Raw genomic sequence first — 18802 nt, forward strand, 5'->3', positions numbered from 1 at the left:
ATTCATTAATCATTTATAAATCTTTGGACTAGTAGTGGTAATTTTTTTGTATAGAAACACAACACAACTTGTGGTGAGATACATTGTATGTTTCTACAAATGTTGATTTCATCAAATGTAACCTTGTGTTTAAGAAGCTAATCAGTATTTGAAAGGGAAAGTATAATCAATGGAAGTAATTCAAATGTATTGATAGCACTACATATTTTATCAGTCTCCAAGAGAAAGAAAAAAATGATCTCACAGTAAGATTTAAATGCAGAAACCTGATGCTTCAGATACTGTGTCACATTTTCAGCAATCATAATGATACCAATAAGTAATTAATTATTATCACATTTGATCTGTCCACAATACATGTAATTTAAAAAAAAAAAAATTATTGTTCTTTGAAAAATACTGTAGAAAGTAATGGCTAAGAAATTCATTACCTTCTTCATTTTGTTTATGCTTAAAGATTTGATATTGAGAACCTTATGTATCTACACTTCCAATTGTCTGGAAAATCTTACATACTAATACTACAGAAATTTAATCTGCTAAGAGCATGGACAAGTAGTCTATAAGTTCCATTATCTATCCAAACAGAATCAATACTGGATGTAATGTCAATGACTGAAAGAAGTTTAGAACTTGTCTGCTGGGCAGTTTGTAAACATAAATGGTCCAGCTATACAAGTCACACTGTAAGAGATTGTAACTTCTGCTACTCTAATTTTGGGAAACAAGTAATATATGAAAAGGAACATGCAACAAGCTTAATGAGATAATTTATTGAGCCTTAAAAATTCTGAATAAATAACAAAATGACATTTCTAAATGTAATAATAAATTGATATGATGATCCTCAAATTGGGGAAAAAATAGCAAAAAAAAAAATGAATTATTATTCCTAAGTAATTTGTTATGGATTTTCTTATGAGAAGGATCAAACGAACATGTCCCCATAGTGACTAGAGGGTGCACATGCACTAATTGCATTGTAGATTATTAATGATTTACCCTTGTATATCTCATTAAAACAAAATTTAAACATGCACTAAATTTTAGTAAGTTATTTAAAATCAGTTAGCAAGTGCAGTAACATTTAGTGTTTAAAGGCAAGAATACTCTACATATCAAACACCAGCTATTTTATCCAAAAATGTTCTAAACAGTTGTAAGTTTTTAATATTTTTAACTTTAGAAACTGCAGTTTTATTTCATCCAATTGAAAATGAAAGACAAGCAACACTAGTTTTATAGATGGATATATATTTTAAACTATGTTTGCTTATATACTTGACATGATATTGCATGGTAGAGATACATAGGCATTGAATGCAGAGAGTTTGTGTAGGCTGGAAAGAAATGAAGCGAGCATGCTCTACTGAATGTATGTTAGTTTGCATTAAGAACAAAGTATGAACCGAGAGAAAAACTGGGTATAAGAAGAATCAGATGTAGTGTCAGAAAGGATTATGTACAAGAAGATGACAGTTGGGTGAAGAAGTGTCAAATAATCCAAGCGGAAGAAACCTGCAGAAGAGGAAAACTAAAGAAATAAGTGGGGAAAGTTGATCTCAAGAGCATACACCTCATAAAGGTGATAACAAACGACTGCAATAAGTAGCCAAACACTGTGCTGGAAAAGCCCTGTCCACCCCAAGCAAGCAAGCTAAAATGGATGTATGAGGATTCTAATTTCCTACTGCCATAATGGAGGTAAACAAATTATAAAGGAAATGCGATCCAGTGAAATTTTATTTATTCATCTTTTAAAATATGATGGCTAAATAGTTGTAATGATTGTTTTAACACAAATTGGTTGATAGGTCTGCAGTACAGCAGCTTTAGATTTTTGTTAATCTTGTTTTCCCATTTGTGAATCCCAACATTTTCCTGTAACTTCTGACCACCCCAATCCTATGTGTTGCTGGACTACTTTTGTCATGATACTTTTACATTTAAGATGTAGTATCATCTATTCTCCATATCAGATACTCATACTTGTGTATTCATTATTTTCGCAAACATTATCAATTGCTTTTAATGCCCACTTGCTTTCACAACTTACTTGTGTTCAATTATACTTGTAAGTTAATAGACTATACTTGAGTCATCTATTTACAATAGCTGACAGTCTGCTGCATTTACTACCCATGTTTGACCATCATATAATATCACACTTCAAGGAAACTGATATGGATAACAGAAGCAAATGAATTTCTTCATGATTCAATATAAGTTTTGATTATTATAATAACACAACAGCCTTAACACTATATGCTATCAAATTATGAAAAATAATAAACTAATAAATGTATACACATGTAGTGAAGAAAAGACATTAGCTCTATTTCTAATATTTGAATTATTTTCACAAGTCCAGTGAAGGTACTGTGCATTACTTAGATGATCTAATAAGACCAAATATACCTCAACTTGTCTCTCATACTTGTTGAAATGTTTAAAATAGCATTAGTCATTGGGCTAATGTTACTGTTTTTTTTTTGGTTATTATTTCACTGCTTAAATGTTTTTAATTATGTTTTGATGCTCACTACATGAAATATGTTAATACTAACTTAAATATTGTTTTTTGTGTGGATAACATTTCTGAGTTGTCAACTCATGTAATTTATTTTTCAAAATGGTTATAAAGTTAAATGTTTAAATGTCTACCAGTTTGAAATTATATATAATCAGTTAACATATATTCTGTAGAAATTTACCTATGAAGTTGTTTTGAAATAACGTCTTCAAGGAAGCCAAAGAACAGAGCTATTAAATGCACTTAATATTACAAATATTTAGAATTTCCAGTTGAATTCTTTGAAATCATATAGTTCCTATCTTGGAGATAAGCAGCTAAACAAAAAACTGTACTTTCCTTTGTATATGATGCTAAATGCATCATTGAGTAATTAAGTCGAAGTTTGATAATATGGTGGTTCTATTAAAATCCATTAAATTTGTCAGAAATATTTACTTGAAAAATATATTTCTCTATATAAGCAATTAAGATAAAACAATCTTTAAAGTATTTTTCTAATATTATGGAAGTGTAATAATCTTTATTGAAGGGGGTTAATTTCTGTGTTTCTTATCTGATACCAAAAAAATTAACAGCATGAAATAAAATAAGTATTTTTGATGAAATATATGATTATGATTTTAGAGTATAATATTCAAATCACCCAGCTTATGATTTCAATACTTGTACTTTAGCTAGAAATGATTTACATAAAAAGAGAAAATTTGGAAAATCTTTAACCAGCAAAATATTTTAGCAATTAGAGGAAAATGACAATGTCTAATAGATTTTGAGATATAATCAAACAACATATGAAGTACAGAATTTTGCTTACATTGTTGAAATTTATTCCAACATTCTTTACCATAGTAAGTTAGGGTTAGATGGAAGGTTGAATGAGTTAAGTGATCATCATAATCATTTAACATCCGTTTTCCATGCTGGCATGGGTTGGATGGTCTGACAAGAGCTGGCAAGCTGGAGAGCTGCAACAGGTTCCAGTTGTCTGTTTTGGCATGGTTTCTATTTACACTTTATATGTACTTTACAAAGTGCATTGTGTGCTTTTTATGTGTCCCCATTACATATTTTTATTACAAGACCAGCACAGATGGGGTTGCTAATTAGCTTGCAAGACAGAGACTTCTCAGCTGAGAGAGGAAGTGGAACCAAGGGGATCTTGCGTGCCAGGATAGAGGTTGGAGTATGATAGTGTCAGTGACAGCCAGAGTGAGAGAGAGAGAAATAGATGGTGCTGGGAATGTATTGGGGCCTACCCACAGAGAACAGTGGGTGGGGGAGTATAAGTAGTACAAAGCTGATCAAGGTAGGGAGATGTTCCATAAGAGTGTGAGGGAAGATGTTTAGAGATGGGTAAGATACAACTGTAGCAAGTGATGGTGAGAGAAACTGGAGTGGCTTGGAGTGAGGTATGATAGATATGTGAGTGCATTGAGTGTGTAGATAGGTATGTAAGAGAGAGTGGTAAGACCTGCAGCATGTGGTGGGAGTGTTGGGAAGATAGGCTCTGTTGGGTGGGACATACTTGTATGTATGGATGGTCATGGTTTTATTTAGCTTGACTTGTCTTCTCAAGTACAGCAAATTGCCAGGAACCTTGGTCCCTTGTCATTTCTGAGGCTCAACATCAGAAGATTGTTTCTCACTACTTCATTCCACAACTTCCTGGATCTATCCTTTCCACAGGTTCCTTCCACAATTAGCATGCAACCCTTATTTATGCAGCTGGCTTCATCCATATGCATCCGGATAAAGGATATTTTCACAACATTTTGATAGAGAACTGAAGAAGAGCAAATATCATAATTGATAACTTATTTCAGATGTATTTATTTAAAGTAAAAGGAAACTTATGCTTTAACGATGTAGCAATAAATTTATCTCAAGTTTTCAAAGGGGCTTTATTTTTTTTCTACCAATGAAATATTCTGATTGTTTTCTCTGAATTTTATTTTACTGCTAGGTAAAGCCAATATTAAGTATTTACTGGCAATTGATTAACTCTCTCTTCCTCATATATTCACATTTATTCTTGACTTCTGGATGCTGACTTTACATAAACAACTTTATATTGGTTTTAGAGAATTATTATTAAACATAGTATATGTTATTCAAAAATATTGCAATATTGTTTTGTCAGTAATAATTTCATATAGAAATTATAAGACAAAAAGATAACCCAAAGGAAATGTTAAAGGTATCTAGTTAACACAGAACTATATATATTGCATTTTATACTATTACTTTTAAAACATTTCTTTACTAGATACCTTCAGTGATGGAGTAGACCGAATGAATTTATCATGGAGCCTTGTATTTTTATATTATAATCTTTTAGATTCCATTAAGTATCAGTTAATTTCAGAGTATCTTTTTGTACAGGTATATCCTTGCTGGTATTAAAAAAAAAGAAGCATAAGGATGACACTTATAAAGAATATAGGCAGGTGGATTGAGAAACTAGAAATGAAGGTAGAAGTTAATAGAAAGAGGAAAATAGCAAACCTAAGTGACAAAGTGTAACAGTTTGATAAGTATATGAAATAGCAACAGGGTTGAAGAGACTGTTAAATGTAGTGATGGTGACTAAAAGAAGGAAAGTATCTATTTATGATGGAAACTGCCTAAGAGAACATGGGATATGTGTAGCATTCTTGCCATAGCTTAACCCTTTAGTGTTCAGATTACTGTTAAATATAATACTTTTTCACTCAAATTGTTTTGAATTAATCATACATTATCTTATAGCTTTGAGGTTTCAATAATGTGATTGTTTATTTTTAGAATGTCAATGTAGGTTAGGTGTGAGAGGCTAGATATTGACAGTTTGAATATAAAGTATGTAGAATATCTGGGCCAGATATGGCCGGTTTAAACATTAAAGGGTTAAATGGTCAACATGGTTACTATATCACCTTTTTATCATTTTTTTTTTGTTTCCTTTATTTCTCCATGTTCTGTTAGGTTACACTGCATCCCACATATTATTTGAACCTTTCTCTTTTAAAATACTAATAAAATATGGTATTTTTTCTTTCCATTTACATCAGTCATTCATCTCTTTGGTCTTTTCTTTCCAGTAAATAGTACTTGTTTAGAGATTTTAATTTTTCTTTCTTATTGGGATTCGACATTTTAATTTCTTTATTTTTGTTTTCTAATAAGAGGCAATTTTAGAGTACTAAACCCTATGTATCTAGAATCTATAAATTACACTTCACAACATTGATATTTTGCAATTTCTGTTGAAGCAGGTCCTGCTAAAGGCAGTGATGTGAAAAGCTAATGCACTAGAACAGAGTGTGTTAGTGTAATCGAGGTTGTTGGTTTCATCTGTAGTATTTTTTCTCTACAATGCAATAAAGATTAGGAATTGATTAAAAATGTATTTCACTTGATCTTTGGCTTGCTGTAGCAAGACACAAGTTAGGTGTTCCCTTTTAGCTGTTAAGTGTATAGTGAAATATCTATCTTACTTCATAAGATGCAATCTGGGTTAATTCCATAGAGAAGCCTCATTTGAAAGTAAGTAGGCTGAGGATTGTAAATAAAAATTAATGATGTCAAGTATTTTCAAACTACGCAATCATGATGATCGTAAAAAGCAGCAGCAGTTCCAACATCGTAGCAGCAACATCTCCCTCATATTCAGTATCACTATCAACCCTGATCATCACCACTACTATAACCAATTTTATTATCACCATCTAAAATGTAATCCCCCTACCTTCCCCTTCTACAGTAACAGAATACATTTTCTTCTGCACTCACTATATTGAATGTTTAAATTTTGGTAACAGGTTCTACTATGAAATTAGTTCCACTTACTCAATACATACTTTCAAATTGTTTTACTTTTTTTTTTTTTAACATTATTGGTCTTACAATTATATACTGAATATGTTCAACATAACATGAGATAGGTAGAGAAACAGATGCATTTAAAATACTTATCTGTTAAATACTTAGATGCCAAAGTCAGGAGTTGAAAGCTAATCATATATATTCTGTGCATTATCAAAGTGCAGGAATTTATTTAAATCACCCTGCCTATCACACTGCAATTCTCATTCCTAATTTGCAGCTGAAAGACCAGTGGCAGGGAGAGCATAGAATTGTAAAAATACTTTCTCAAGTTGCATATATTCTTTTATTCTGTTATTTGTTTCAATTATTTTGACTGTGCCATGCTGGAGCTCCACCTTTAGTCGAAGAAATTGACCCCAGGTTTTATTCTTTGTAAGCCTAGTACTTATTCTATTGGTCTCTTTTGCCAAACTACTAAGTTCCATGAATGTCAACACACCAACATTGGCTGTCAAGCGAAGGTGGGGAGACACACAGACACATAAATACACACACACACGTATATATATATATATGATGGATTTCTTTCAGTTTCCATCTACCAAATCCACTCACAAGGCTTTGGTCAGTTTGAGGCTATAGTAAAAGACACTTGTCCAAGGTGCCACACAGTGAGAATGAACCTGGAACCATGTGGTTGGGAAGCAAGCTTCTTACCACACAGCCACTCCTGCGTCTATATATATATATACACACACACACACACACACACACACACACTAATTCACAAAATTTGTCCTACTCTTTATTATATTGAAAAATAAATGCAAACCATACAGTAGGGGTAAAAAATAAAAGGGCTTTTAAGTTTTAGACATTTTTTAATCATTTTAATTGATATATTCTTTTTTATTTTCCAGACATTTTAATTCCATTTGGAGTTATTCAATATCTACTGGTTATTTCTTATAACTGAAGTTGTAACTTAAATCTAGTTTCAAATAATTTAAACTGAAATTGCCAAAATCTACATTTTCAATTAGAGAACATTTTTGCAAGACTTTGTTCTGATACTGGGTGATCTTATATGAGCTTTGCAAAGAGGTAATAGGTACTATAGCCAATGATAGTTATCTAAGTTAAGGTTTGTTGAAAGTTCAAAGATGCATCTTAAGCAACAAAGTCAGGCAAGAGATAAACTTTTGGTCATGTTAAAGAATTGACACTACTTAGCTCTATGCTCATATCAAATACCTGACTGATGAAATTGATATCTCAAACATAAAGCATCACTTAAAATTAATAAAACTCTTGTGGTACTCCGTCGGTTACAATGGCAAGGGTTCCAGTTGATCCAATCAATAGAACAGCCTGCTTGTGAAATTAACATGCAAGTGGCTGAGCATTCCACAGATACATGCATGACACAGAGTGTGACAAGGCTGGCCCTTTGAAATACAGGAACAACAGAAATAGGAAGAAAGAGTGAGAGAAAATTGTGGTGAAAGGATACAGCAGGGTTCGCCACCCCCCACCCCCTGCCGGAGCCTCGTGCAGATTTTGTGTTTTCACTCAATAAACACTTAGAACACCCAGTATGGGAATCGAAACTCCGATCTTATGACCGCAAGTCCGCTGCCCTAACCACTGGGCCATTGCGCCTCCACTAATAAAACTCTATCCCACAGGTGAATGCTCTGTTGGTGATTACCACAATTTGCATATATTGAAGAATGTGACTCGAGAAAGGCCAAGGACTTCTGATACCTGTTCTGTTGTTTGCTGCAGTGACAATACAGAGTAATCACTCAACAAGCATGCAAGTAAGAGTAGACCAATGTCAACCCAGCTACTGAATAGAAAAATCAATTCTGTCACCTTGATATCCTTGTTTGACAAGGATCTGAATAGTAATGGAATGATTCAATCTTTGCAGCATCAGTGAATTCTTTAACGCCTTTGTTACTTCTTGTCCAGGTACCTTATGGGTATATTTTGGTCAAGAAATGATATCATTAGTGTTTTGAATATTGTAATTGAATGTAAGATCTTTTTACAACAGTATGAAAATACTGTTTTAATTGATTTTACATTAATTTATTCATTGATGTGATTCTGAATACACAGTTTCCCACCAAATATACGTCTACATTCAACATCATAGTTAGCATGAACTTCTCCATATCTCTGAAGTTTATGTATTCCTGTCATTATAGAATGGATTCAGTTATCTGAAGTATCACTGCATACCATTCATGTTAGTCACTGATTCTGTTAATTTTTGCAAGCTATTTTATATTATTTGTTTTGTTTTTTATTGTGCTTATACAAGATAGCAATTAAATGAGACTGTTTTAATTTAATATATAGTTATACTTAATCCACAGTTATTTGGTTGGCACCATTTGAAATATAAACTTAGATTTATTATTTCAATGTTATATACACATATCAAAGTTTTCGACCAGCATATATAACTGTTAAATTTTTTAATAAAGCTCTAGTATTTTCTGCTGAGATTACATATTCATAGCTATTAGCTTCAGACAAATTATGACACTCATTTGTCTAACACTTGAATTTACCAGTATGATCTAGAAGTAGAACAATATGTTGAATACCCATTAGACTGCATATTCTAAAGTCCAGTACATATGCCTTTTTTTTTTATTCTGATATTTTATCTTCATGGGCAATTGAGTTAATTGATGTGTACCAAATCTTTGGGTATGGATTTTGAGAGAATGTCTATAGAAGCAGAATATTTATTCATGAATCAACTTCTGCCAAAGTAGAAGGAAGGTGTGGATAATGAAAATAGTTCATAGATTTGTTGAAAAACAGAAGTTTTATCTCTGTTATGGATGTAACAAATATTTCTGTAAACTAGCCTCTAATTAATGCACCAATATTTCTGAACATGAATTTCAACATTTATGAACATGAAAACACTCCTTTTGTATATCAAAGCACTTGAAAACTCTACAAATTGGTGTGTTTATGAAGTTAAAAACTAATAATAATCTTTACTTTGGCCCAAGACCAGCAATTTTGACGGGTGTGGAAGTCAATTACATTGACTTCAGTTCTCAACGGGTACAGATTTTATTGACCCTGAGAGGATGAAAGGTAAAGTCGACCTTGGCAACATTTGAACTTGGAACATAAAGCCAGAAGAAATGCCACTAAGCATTTTGCCCAGCACACTAATGATTCTGCCAGCTTGCTGCTTTAATAATAACAATAATCAAACTGAGATTGTTATTTTTACATATGGATATCTGTTTTATTGGTTAGTAGTGGGAAAGACAACCAACTGAGAAAGCAGTTGCTTAGACATTTTGTAAGTTTCAAGAAATTCAGCCATTTGCATTACTCTGACAGATGTAGGTGTCAAACAGAATAAAGTGGAATCTCTAATATACTTGAAAGGAATGCATTAACCTGAAGTCCATGGATTCTTCAAATGATTTCTTATGAGTTGTAGACTAGTTTTACTATAATCAGGCGGATCTTAAGTTAGGGTTAGATTGGAAGGTGTTTCAAGAACACTTTGTATGAATGAAAGGTTTACTATCTTTATGAAGCTTAGACTATGGCATGGCAGAAGTCTAATGATATGTTGTATAGCTGTCAAGCATGGTCATGAATATGAGTGCTTAAATGTAACTTAGAAAAGATGTTAGAAAGTGAATTTAAGACATTCAACACAAGAGATTTATCACGTGTGCAAAAGAGAGGACTACATTGGTTAATGTAGTGCAAATGGGTGTGCAAGCTAAGTGAAAAAGTACTGGGAGTTAATGATTAACCCTGTCATGCCATTTTCCCACTATAGCAGCAATAGCTTGAACATCATCTCTGCCGTATTCCTGGTAAAGCAGTAGTGAACAATACATTAAAAGAAGATAAAATACTAAAATTAGACAACTGATCACATTTGCAGCCTTGTAGTCAAGCGTATTTATTTATAACTCATTGTTGATGGTGTCCTCCATAACTGTACAAAAAATAAAAATAGAATAAAATATTGTTTTTGGTGATGAAGAAGAGTGTGATGAATCCAGCACTTCATTTTGTAAATGAGCAAGGCCTTAACTTCTTGCAGTTAAGGAAATTATTGATGATATTTATTCTTCAGACAAAGAGTTTACACTTATACTGGTTGGCAGTGTGAAGGATTTGGATAATCAAACTGGTGAAAGTCATAACAAAAGTAGGAATTTGGGTGAACAAATACAATAGTTGAGAGATAGGCCTATTATTGTTATTCTCCTGAATTTTTTTATAATTCTGTCTATTAGTTTGCCTGCAATGGTTACTCTTGGGCTGTATATGCAACTATTTATATTTTGCTCATGAGCTCAGGCGGAAGGTAAAGTTAGATGCAGGGGCCCAAGTCTGAGAGAGTTAATAGGATGTGTGGAAGAAGTACACCATGGCTGACTGAAAGTAGAAATATGGTAGTTTGAGCAGACCTTTATCAGAATTGATGCACAGCTATGCAGATTTGTTGTCCTGTCCAACTCTTATTGATATAGAAAATATAAACTAAGGATTCTTACTATTTTTTGTTTGTTTGTATTTACAATGTAAATATTTAGCTTAGTCATTATCAATGCTTTATTGGGTTGGATGTACCTGCAGTTCAGCAACTTCATTTGTTGCTGTCTTATGTTTCTTAGCCTACAACTATATTCAGCGATCTGATCTAACTAGTTCATCTCAGGTCTTTATTTCAACTCTGGATACCCTCCATTTCTAACTTACACACCAACATGCAGCAACATTTTATATTGATTTCAAATTTTGGCACAAGGCCAGCAATTTGGAGAGGGAGATCACATCGATCCTTTCCCATCCACCCTCTAGTATTTAACTGATACTTACTTTACCCCAAAAGGTTGAAAGGCAAAGTGAACCATGGCAGAATTTGAACTCAGATTGTAAAGACATGAACTGCCACTAAGCATTTTACCTGTCACAGTTACAGTTCTGCCAGCTCATCACCTTAGCAATGATTTATGGTACATTCACCAATGATTTTAATGCCCATTCTTTTCTGACACGCACCTTCAGTCTTGAACTTTAGATGTGGCTTCAAGAACTCGAAAGAAAAGAAAAAAAGCAATAGGAATATAATGTTAGTAAACACTTAGCTGTGCATTAATTTCCTGTCTGAGTTCATTACTGATTAGGACTACTTTTAACTGCCATGCATGATTCACAAATTTCATGCCTTCTCCTTACTTTCCTTATACTTACCATTCTAAATGGTCATGTGAAGTTAAGATGTTTCTTTTTTTGGAGAGTAGTATTTTTTGTAGTTGTCTCATTAGAATGTAGCATTCTGTTAGACACTTTATTACTTTGTATATTTGAAAATTTCTGATGTACTTTTGTGTGTATTAGAATCTTTTAGTTTTGTGTTTTAGAATAAATGATTGTTGAGGAATGATGAGGTGGTGTTGTCAGAAGATCATTTTTGAGCACTTTCTTAATAAAATATCACATGTTTGCTAAAAAGTTATTTGTATTCTATTTTCTGCAAGTTGGCATTTAAGATTAAATGGTATTTAACTGCAATTGTTGAATTATTCATTGATATACTGCAATATTAACAAAGTTAATATTTTGGTTTACACATTGATCAAAACCTCCCCATTGTGGCCTTTGGTCTTGGAACTTGCATATATCTCATTCCTCTATACTGGAGCTAATAACAGCTCCCTTGTGTGGGTGAGTCTTAACCTTCCCTCATTATTACCTCAGTAATCTGAGTAGAGAAAGCTTGCTTGATTTATTATAAAATATGACAGTTGAGGTATGGCTAACTGTTTAGCCTGTGTATTTTCTGATAACCTCACAAAGACCTGTCAAATATGTACCTGATTACCTCTTACTGCTTTGAATATTAAAAACAATCTAATCACTTGTTTTCTTGGTTACTGCAACAATAACAAAGGATTCTTCATTGAGTTATTTTTCATTTCATTATTAAATTTCATTGCCAATTTATTTTCATCACTCTCTTTCTAGTATAATTTTTCAGATATCTTTTATGAGTTCTAAGCTGTATTTTTTTTTTTTTTTTAGTTATTAATCTGTAAAGAAAATTAAGTATATACTAGCAGAGATACCTGGCGTTGCCCATGTCACATGGAATTGAGGAATTAGACTTTTCTTTTATATTTTCTCTAATGAACTTCATAGGAAAAAGGTTCTTCTTTTTATCTGGTGGGATTGCAAAGGAGTAATTCACTTTGAATTTTTACCACCTAATGCAACAATCAATGATCAAGTCTACTGTCAGCAATTAGAGCGTTTGAACCAAGCTTTGAAGAAAAAAAGACCCGCTTTAGTGAATCGAAAAGAAGTGATGTTTCATCGGGACAATGTGCAACCCCACACTGCAAAGATCACATAACAGAAGATCAAAGAGTTTGGTTGCGGAAAAATTCGTCATCCGCCTTATTCTCATGACCTTGCTCCTTCAGACTACCATTTGTTTCATAGTTTACTGAATCATTTGGGGAACACAACTTTCACAAGCCAAGAGGAGGTCAAGACTGACATTTCAGAGTTCTTCGCTTTGAAACCAAAAGAGTTTTACATTGATGGGATTAAAAAGCTTGTAAATAGATTGAAAGTACATTGATGATTAAATTTCAATTAAATATAACATTTGATCACTTGTTTTCTATATTCAAAATTCAGACAGAACTTATGGGATGACCTAATATCTGACATTACAATAGAGAAGTGTTATTGTTTCACTTTTGACACGTAATACTGAAATAGTGGAAGGCATAGGGGATTGCTCTGGGCTCACATTAGGCAAGAAGTTTTAAAATTTTTAGGCCTATGACACTACATGGACCCTAAGTAAGGCATGTGTAAAATTTGAATGAAATCTGTTGTGTAGTTTGCAAGTTTTAGGGATTCACACAAACAGAAAGACACACACATTCTCATCTTTATATATATAGATGATTATGCAAGAGGGAATGCATATAAGGGTTAATTTTGCTTATTTTATATATTCAACCCCCTACCCCTGCATTTATACAAAGACCTATTATGGCATTGAGATAAAGGACCACTTACCTTCTTGCTTCTCCTTTTTTCAGCCTTGACATATATTCCAATTACGATTTGGAAATCATTCTGTCAACAAAAACACATCACATACGGAAAATCAGTTATTTTAAACATTTCAGATTAAAGTATTTTACTGAATTTGTTTTCTTTTTTATTTGTTAATTACTTTTTTAATATTTGTAAAAATATTTTGATTCTTAGTTGTACTTAAGATAACAAAATAGTTTTGTGTTGTTAAATATCAACATTTCATCAGAAACTATGTTTTTAATTCTTCAAATACTTTCTGAATATTGTATGAAATATAATACATGCTTGAACAGCCAGAATTTTATGATCAAATAGCCTTGTAGAGGAGTATTAAATTTGAGTTAATTGTTGCTATTATGTATGTATTAAGACTTCATTTAAATGACATTGTAAACTATTTTTAAAGAAAATAAATTATAAAAAAAAGGCATAACTGTATAGTTAAGTTTACTTTCAAACCATATAGTTTCAAGTTTGGTTTTCTAGAGCTTTAGGCCAACAATATCCTGTGAGTGTGATATTGGCAGGTAGAAACTGTGTGGAAGCCTGTTGTGTGTTCATAAATGCATGAAGTTGCTATTTCCAGCTCAAGCTAGATAAATGATCTTTACATTACCAGTGAACATTATATCCTGTCTCTGCAGTTTCAAAGTTAAGTGGAATACAGAAAATCCTTTACTTGAAAAAAAACTACGGGCTGACGATAGGAAGAGTGTCCAGCTGAAAATATATCCTTAAATATGTATCGCTTCATCCTGTGGCAGCATAGAAAAATTGTTGTAAAATACAAGAACAAATGAAATTAGTAATAAGACAATACACAATTTAAATTTTCACCTGAGGTTACTGAACTGTCATTCATGTTAGGAGAAACTTGATATAAATTTCAAGTGACCTCTTTACTGTGAGAAAATGTGTTTTGGATATCTAATATATACACATACAGAACACATACATCTTTGTAGGTATGTGTTTAAAGGAGTAAATAGTCTTATAGAAATATATTGCCCATAAATCTTCAATACTTTTCAAATGTTTCTCTTCAAAAAGAAGGAATTTATTTTAAGCCTGTGTTGAATAGTTATGTAGCAAGATTTCAACTCAGTCACTAAAAGTTCAATTGCAAAATAGCTCTAATATTTTTAGTTAAGTAACATTATGAGATATTAAGAATAATGTGCATTGTTTGAGTTTGAATTATCTTAAGTTAATGATGGAAAACTGTAAAGTTTCTTTCATTTTGTTTCCATCTGCTTAGTTCAACGCACTGACTAAAAGGCTCGCTTGCATATATATGATGTGTGACACATGGAACATAATTCTACATTTATATTAAGTTCAATTTCATTTTTGTTTTACTTAAAAGAAAAACAGCGTGTAGAGAAACTAGGATGGTTTGAGAAAGTTAGTGAAAGGGAGAATGATAAGGTAACACATGCTATGAAGAGAGCAAAGGTGCACATGGTAAAACAGAAAGAATCAATGTTGCTGTTGTGCAATAACTAGCTTAAAAACTACACTGAGCATACAGCAGTATCACTGTGTCATTTGACCATCTAACAAACCAATGAGGAAACATCTTACATTGTTGCTCAGCTTGCTATTTTCTTTACATTACAGTATACCATATGTAAAAAAAGAAATGCATTGGATGATATAATCTTGGATGCACTTGCACCTAAAGACTTGATAGGATGGCTAATCATTGGAATGTCATTCATTATATGTCTGCTTGATCAAAACTCACTTTGGTTCTAAACAGCATGTGAATAATAAGTTGCAGCTTATGTATTGGTTGACCAATAGGCAAAAGAACACATACTATTTATATTTATCTGCAGTATTTTTATATTTTATAGTTGTCGTTTATTTTGATGTTAGTTATGTGTTAAACAAATTTAAGAAAAACACTGGGAAATAAATGTTACTTTATTGTCTGGGTGGGTAATGACACATGAATTTAGTTTCTAATTGTGTATGTAGAAGTATGTGTATTTGTGCTTTTATATATGAAATACATATTACAACTTTGCCATGGTAATAAATTTTAAATACAATTCTCAACTCTTATGTGAGGCAAATCCTGTCCTTTTTGTTCTTTTATTGTGAAAGAGGGTGGGCGATAATAAGTTAAAAGAAATGGTATAAACCAAACAAACTCAAAACTTTGTATAAATTAGTCTATTATTTCATTGTGGATGCTAGCAGAACAGTGTGGTGGTTTTGTTATTTTTAGTTATATCTGCAATTGTACCTGAATATGCTTGTTACTTTTTTCAGTGTACTTGTTTGTGTATAATTGGTTGTTCATAATTGTTCTTGTAGTGAAGTACCAATTGTGACTGCTCGAGCCTCGGTGATGACCTATGATGAGCCCAATAAGAAATGGATCCCTAAAGGGAAATCGCAGGGCCTTTCCAAAGTTCAAATCTTCCATCATACATCCAACAACACTTTCCGTGTAGTTGCAAGGAAAGTGCCAGATCATGAGGTAAGTTGGAAATTAGTCTTATATAATTGTTTCTGAGAAAAGGAGTCAGATGACTAGCTGTGTGATATTTTGAGTGATGTTTACTTTTGAGGTAAAACCCCATAGATGTTAATATTATCCTCCATTTTTTTTTTTTTAGAAGATTAATAAAATAGGTACCAGTAATTTTCTAGTTCATAAACTTTGCATCTCTTTTTTTCTTTTATTGTCAATGGCACTCTGGGCAATTTTTTCACTTGAATAACCTTATGTATATTGCAGATAACTTTCACAAAATGCCCAGTCCCTTTTCTAGCTAACTCAGGGAAGATGAATTTGCAGAATTGATTCGCTCAGATAGAAGTTTAACTCATTGCTTTGATCATATTTATTTTTGTTTTACTAATCTGCTTTTAGCCACAAAACATCCCTTTTGATCTGCTGAATCTAAAGAAATGTCTGCTTCCAGATAAAGTCTAAATTTAAAGATCTATACATCTGGTGCCAGCAAAGTGGAGTGCCACTAAAGTGAGAGGTAGGGATGGATGCTAAAAGATTCCTTGCTCAGTGATGGATTAAGTGGGTGGGGAAATTTTACTGCAGTTAAATTATTTACATACATCTGGTGTCAATTATCGAATTGAAGGTTCAATTACAAACTAGAAATGAACCTGTATTTCCTCATCATAGGTTTCTATCTCTTGGCAACAGCAATTTATTTCTGCTAAGGATAGCTACATTTCTGGTGCCTGAGCAAACTAATAGATGCCAATTATAACAGAACTGAAATATCAGACGAAGCATACCCATTAAGTATCATTGTACACTTATTTACAGCACATATGAATCCATATCTATTAAAACACTCCTTAAACACGTCAGTACAGTGTAGTGTAGTTTAGCTCAGTCTAGTCAAAGACAAAGAGCAAAATAAAACAAAAAGAACAATTTTATATGAAGAGGATAATATTATCTTTATTCATAAGAATTGTTCTAATTATGGATGTTTCTACTATGTTCCTATCACTTCTTTAGCAGGCATTATGTACTTCATCATTCCTATTTTCACTCATTTTCTTGTAATATGCTTTCCTTGATGGTTTGCTCAAATTAGTAAGTCTTGCTTGTTTCCAAAAGATTAATCATTATGTAGTGTTCATAAAAGGAGTAATGCTGATCTGCAGCACACAAATATCAGGAATACTATTGTAAATCTGCTTGATAGTGATGATTTTTTTTTTTTCGTTTTGTTATTGTTTAATGCTTTAGCTGTTAGCAAATAGTATTTTGTTACAATGTAAATCGTCATCATCCTTTAACGTCCGTTTTCCATGCTAGCATGGGTTGGACGATTTGACTGAGGACTGGCGAACCAGATGGCTGCACCAAGCTCCAATCTGATCTGGCACAGTTTCTACAGCTGGATGCTCTTCCTAACGCCAACCACTCCGAGAGTGTAGTGGGTGCTTTTACGTGCCACCGGTACGAAGGCTAGTCAGGCGGTACTGGCAACAGCCACGCTCAAAATGGTGTATTTTATGTGCCACCTGCACAGGAGCCAGTCCAGCGGCACTGGCAAGATCTCGCTCGAATATTTTTTTCACGTCCCACTGGCACAAGTGCCAGTAAGGCGATGCTGGTAATGATCACACTCAAATGGTGCTATTTACATGCCACCGGTACGGAAGCCAGACAGCTGCTCTGGCAACGATCACTCTCGGACGGCGTGGTTAGCGCTCCACTGGCATGGGTGCCAGTCATCGAATTTGGTTCAATTACGATTTCAATTTCACTTGCCCCAACAGGTCTTCGCAAGCAGAATTTAGTGTCCAATGAAGGAAAGGTTGGCATGGGAGTCATCGAATTTGGTTCGATTTCGATTTCACTTGCCTCAACAGGTCTTCGCAAGCAGAGTTTAGTGTCCAATGAAGTAAAGGTACGAATAAGTGGGCTGGCTACACCTCTGGCAGAGGCCACGGATTATGGTCTCACTTGGCTTGCCGGGTCTTCTCACGCAGAGCATATTTCCAAAGATCTCGGTCATTAGTCATTGCCTTGGTGAGGCCTAATGTTCTAAGGTCGTACAATCTAATGATGTCATTCATAGCCCAGTATGGTATGTTTTCACACATATTGTTTGCAAGGAGAATTTCTCTCTCAAGGCACGTCTTTCCATGTTTGACCATTACTACTTAATTCATTCCAATTTGACTAAGCTTTGCACACATAAGCAAATTCATTATTTGCTGTTCTAATATAAGAATAATAGTTCTTAGTAGGCTATGAATGACAGATTTAATATAGTGCCTATAGCTGATGAAGCATAATAATATAGTAACACATATCCTACAGACTTTTAACATTGTTCATAGCCCAACTTGGTGTCTTCATGCACATTGTCTATAATGAGAATTTCTCTCTCAAAACAGTTTCTGTAATGATGCTCCTACCATATTTGAGTGTACACCAACACATTAAATACACATCATCATTATCATTTAATGTCTACCTTCCATGCTGGCATGAGTGGGACGGTTTGACAGGAGCCAGCCAAGTAGAAGCGTGCATTTGACTTCTGTGTCTGTTGTGGTTGGATACCCTTCTGAACACCAATCACCCACCAGAGTGGACTGAGTGCATTTTACGTGACACAAACACAGGTGAGGTCACTTTTGGCAAGGTGTTTTTCAGCTGGATGCTCTTCCAAATCCCAACCACTTTTACAGTGTAATTTATTTAGTAGGAGACTTGACACCTTCCTAGCAGTTATCCAAATGGTGGTGTTTGTCCTTTTATACATGTTTATATATGTATCATCATCACCATAATTTTTCTGTCTTTTTTTTTTTTTTTTTTTT

The 18802-nt window shown here is 33.3% G+C and overlaps 1 protein-coding gene across 1 annotated transcript in view; it reads left to right on the plus strand.

The window, feature by feature from the left end:
* The window catches only part of LOC106873164 (vasodilator-stimulated phosphoprotein), a gene marked incomplete at its 3' end in the record, with an annotated part of 184441 nt that overhangs the window by 36855 nt on the left and 128784 nt on the right, over positions 1–18802 (plus strand). Inside the window, exon 2 of the mRNA XM_014920393.2 lies at positions 15800–15965. Coding sequence (XP_014775879.2) covers positions 15800–15965 — 166 coding nt within the window. The remainder of the gene's footprint in view (positions 1–15799; positions 15966–18802) is intronic.

Source organism: Octopus bimaculoides, chromosome 11 (assembly GCF_001194135.2).
Source record: "Octopus bimaculoides isolate UCB-OBI-ISO-001 chromosome 11, ASM119413v2, whole genome shotgun sequence".
NCBI lineage: Eukaryota > Metazoa > Mollusca > Cephalopoda > Octopoda > Octopodidae > Octopus > Octopus bimaculoides.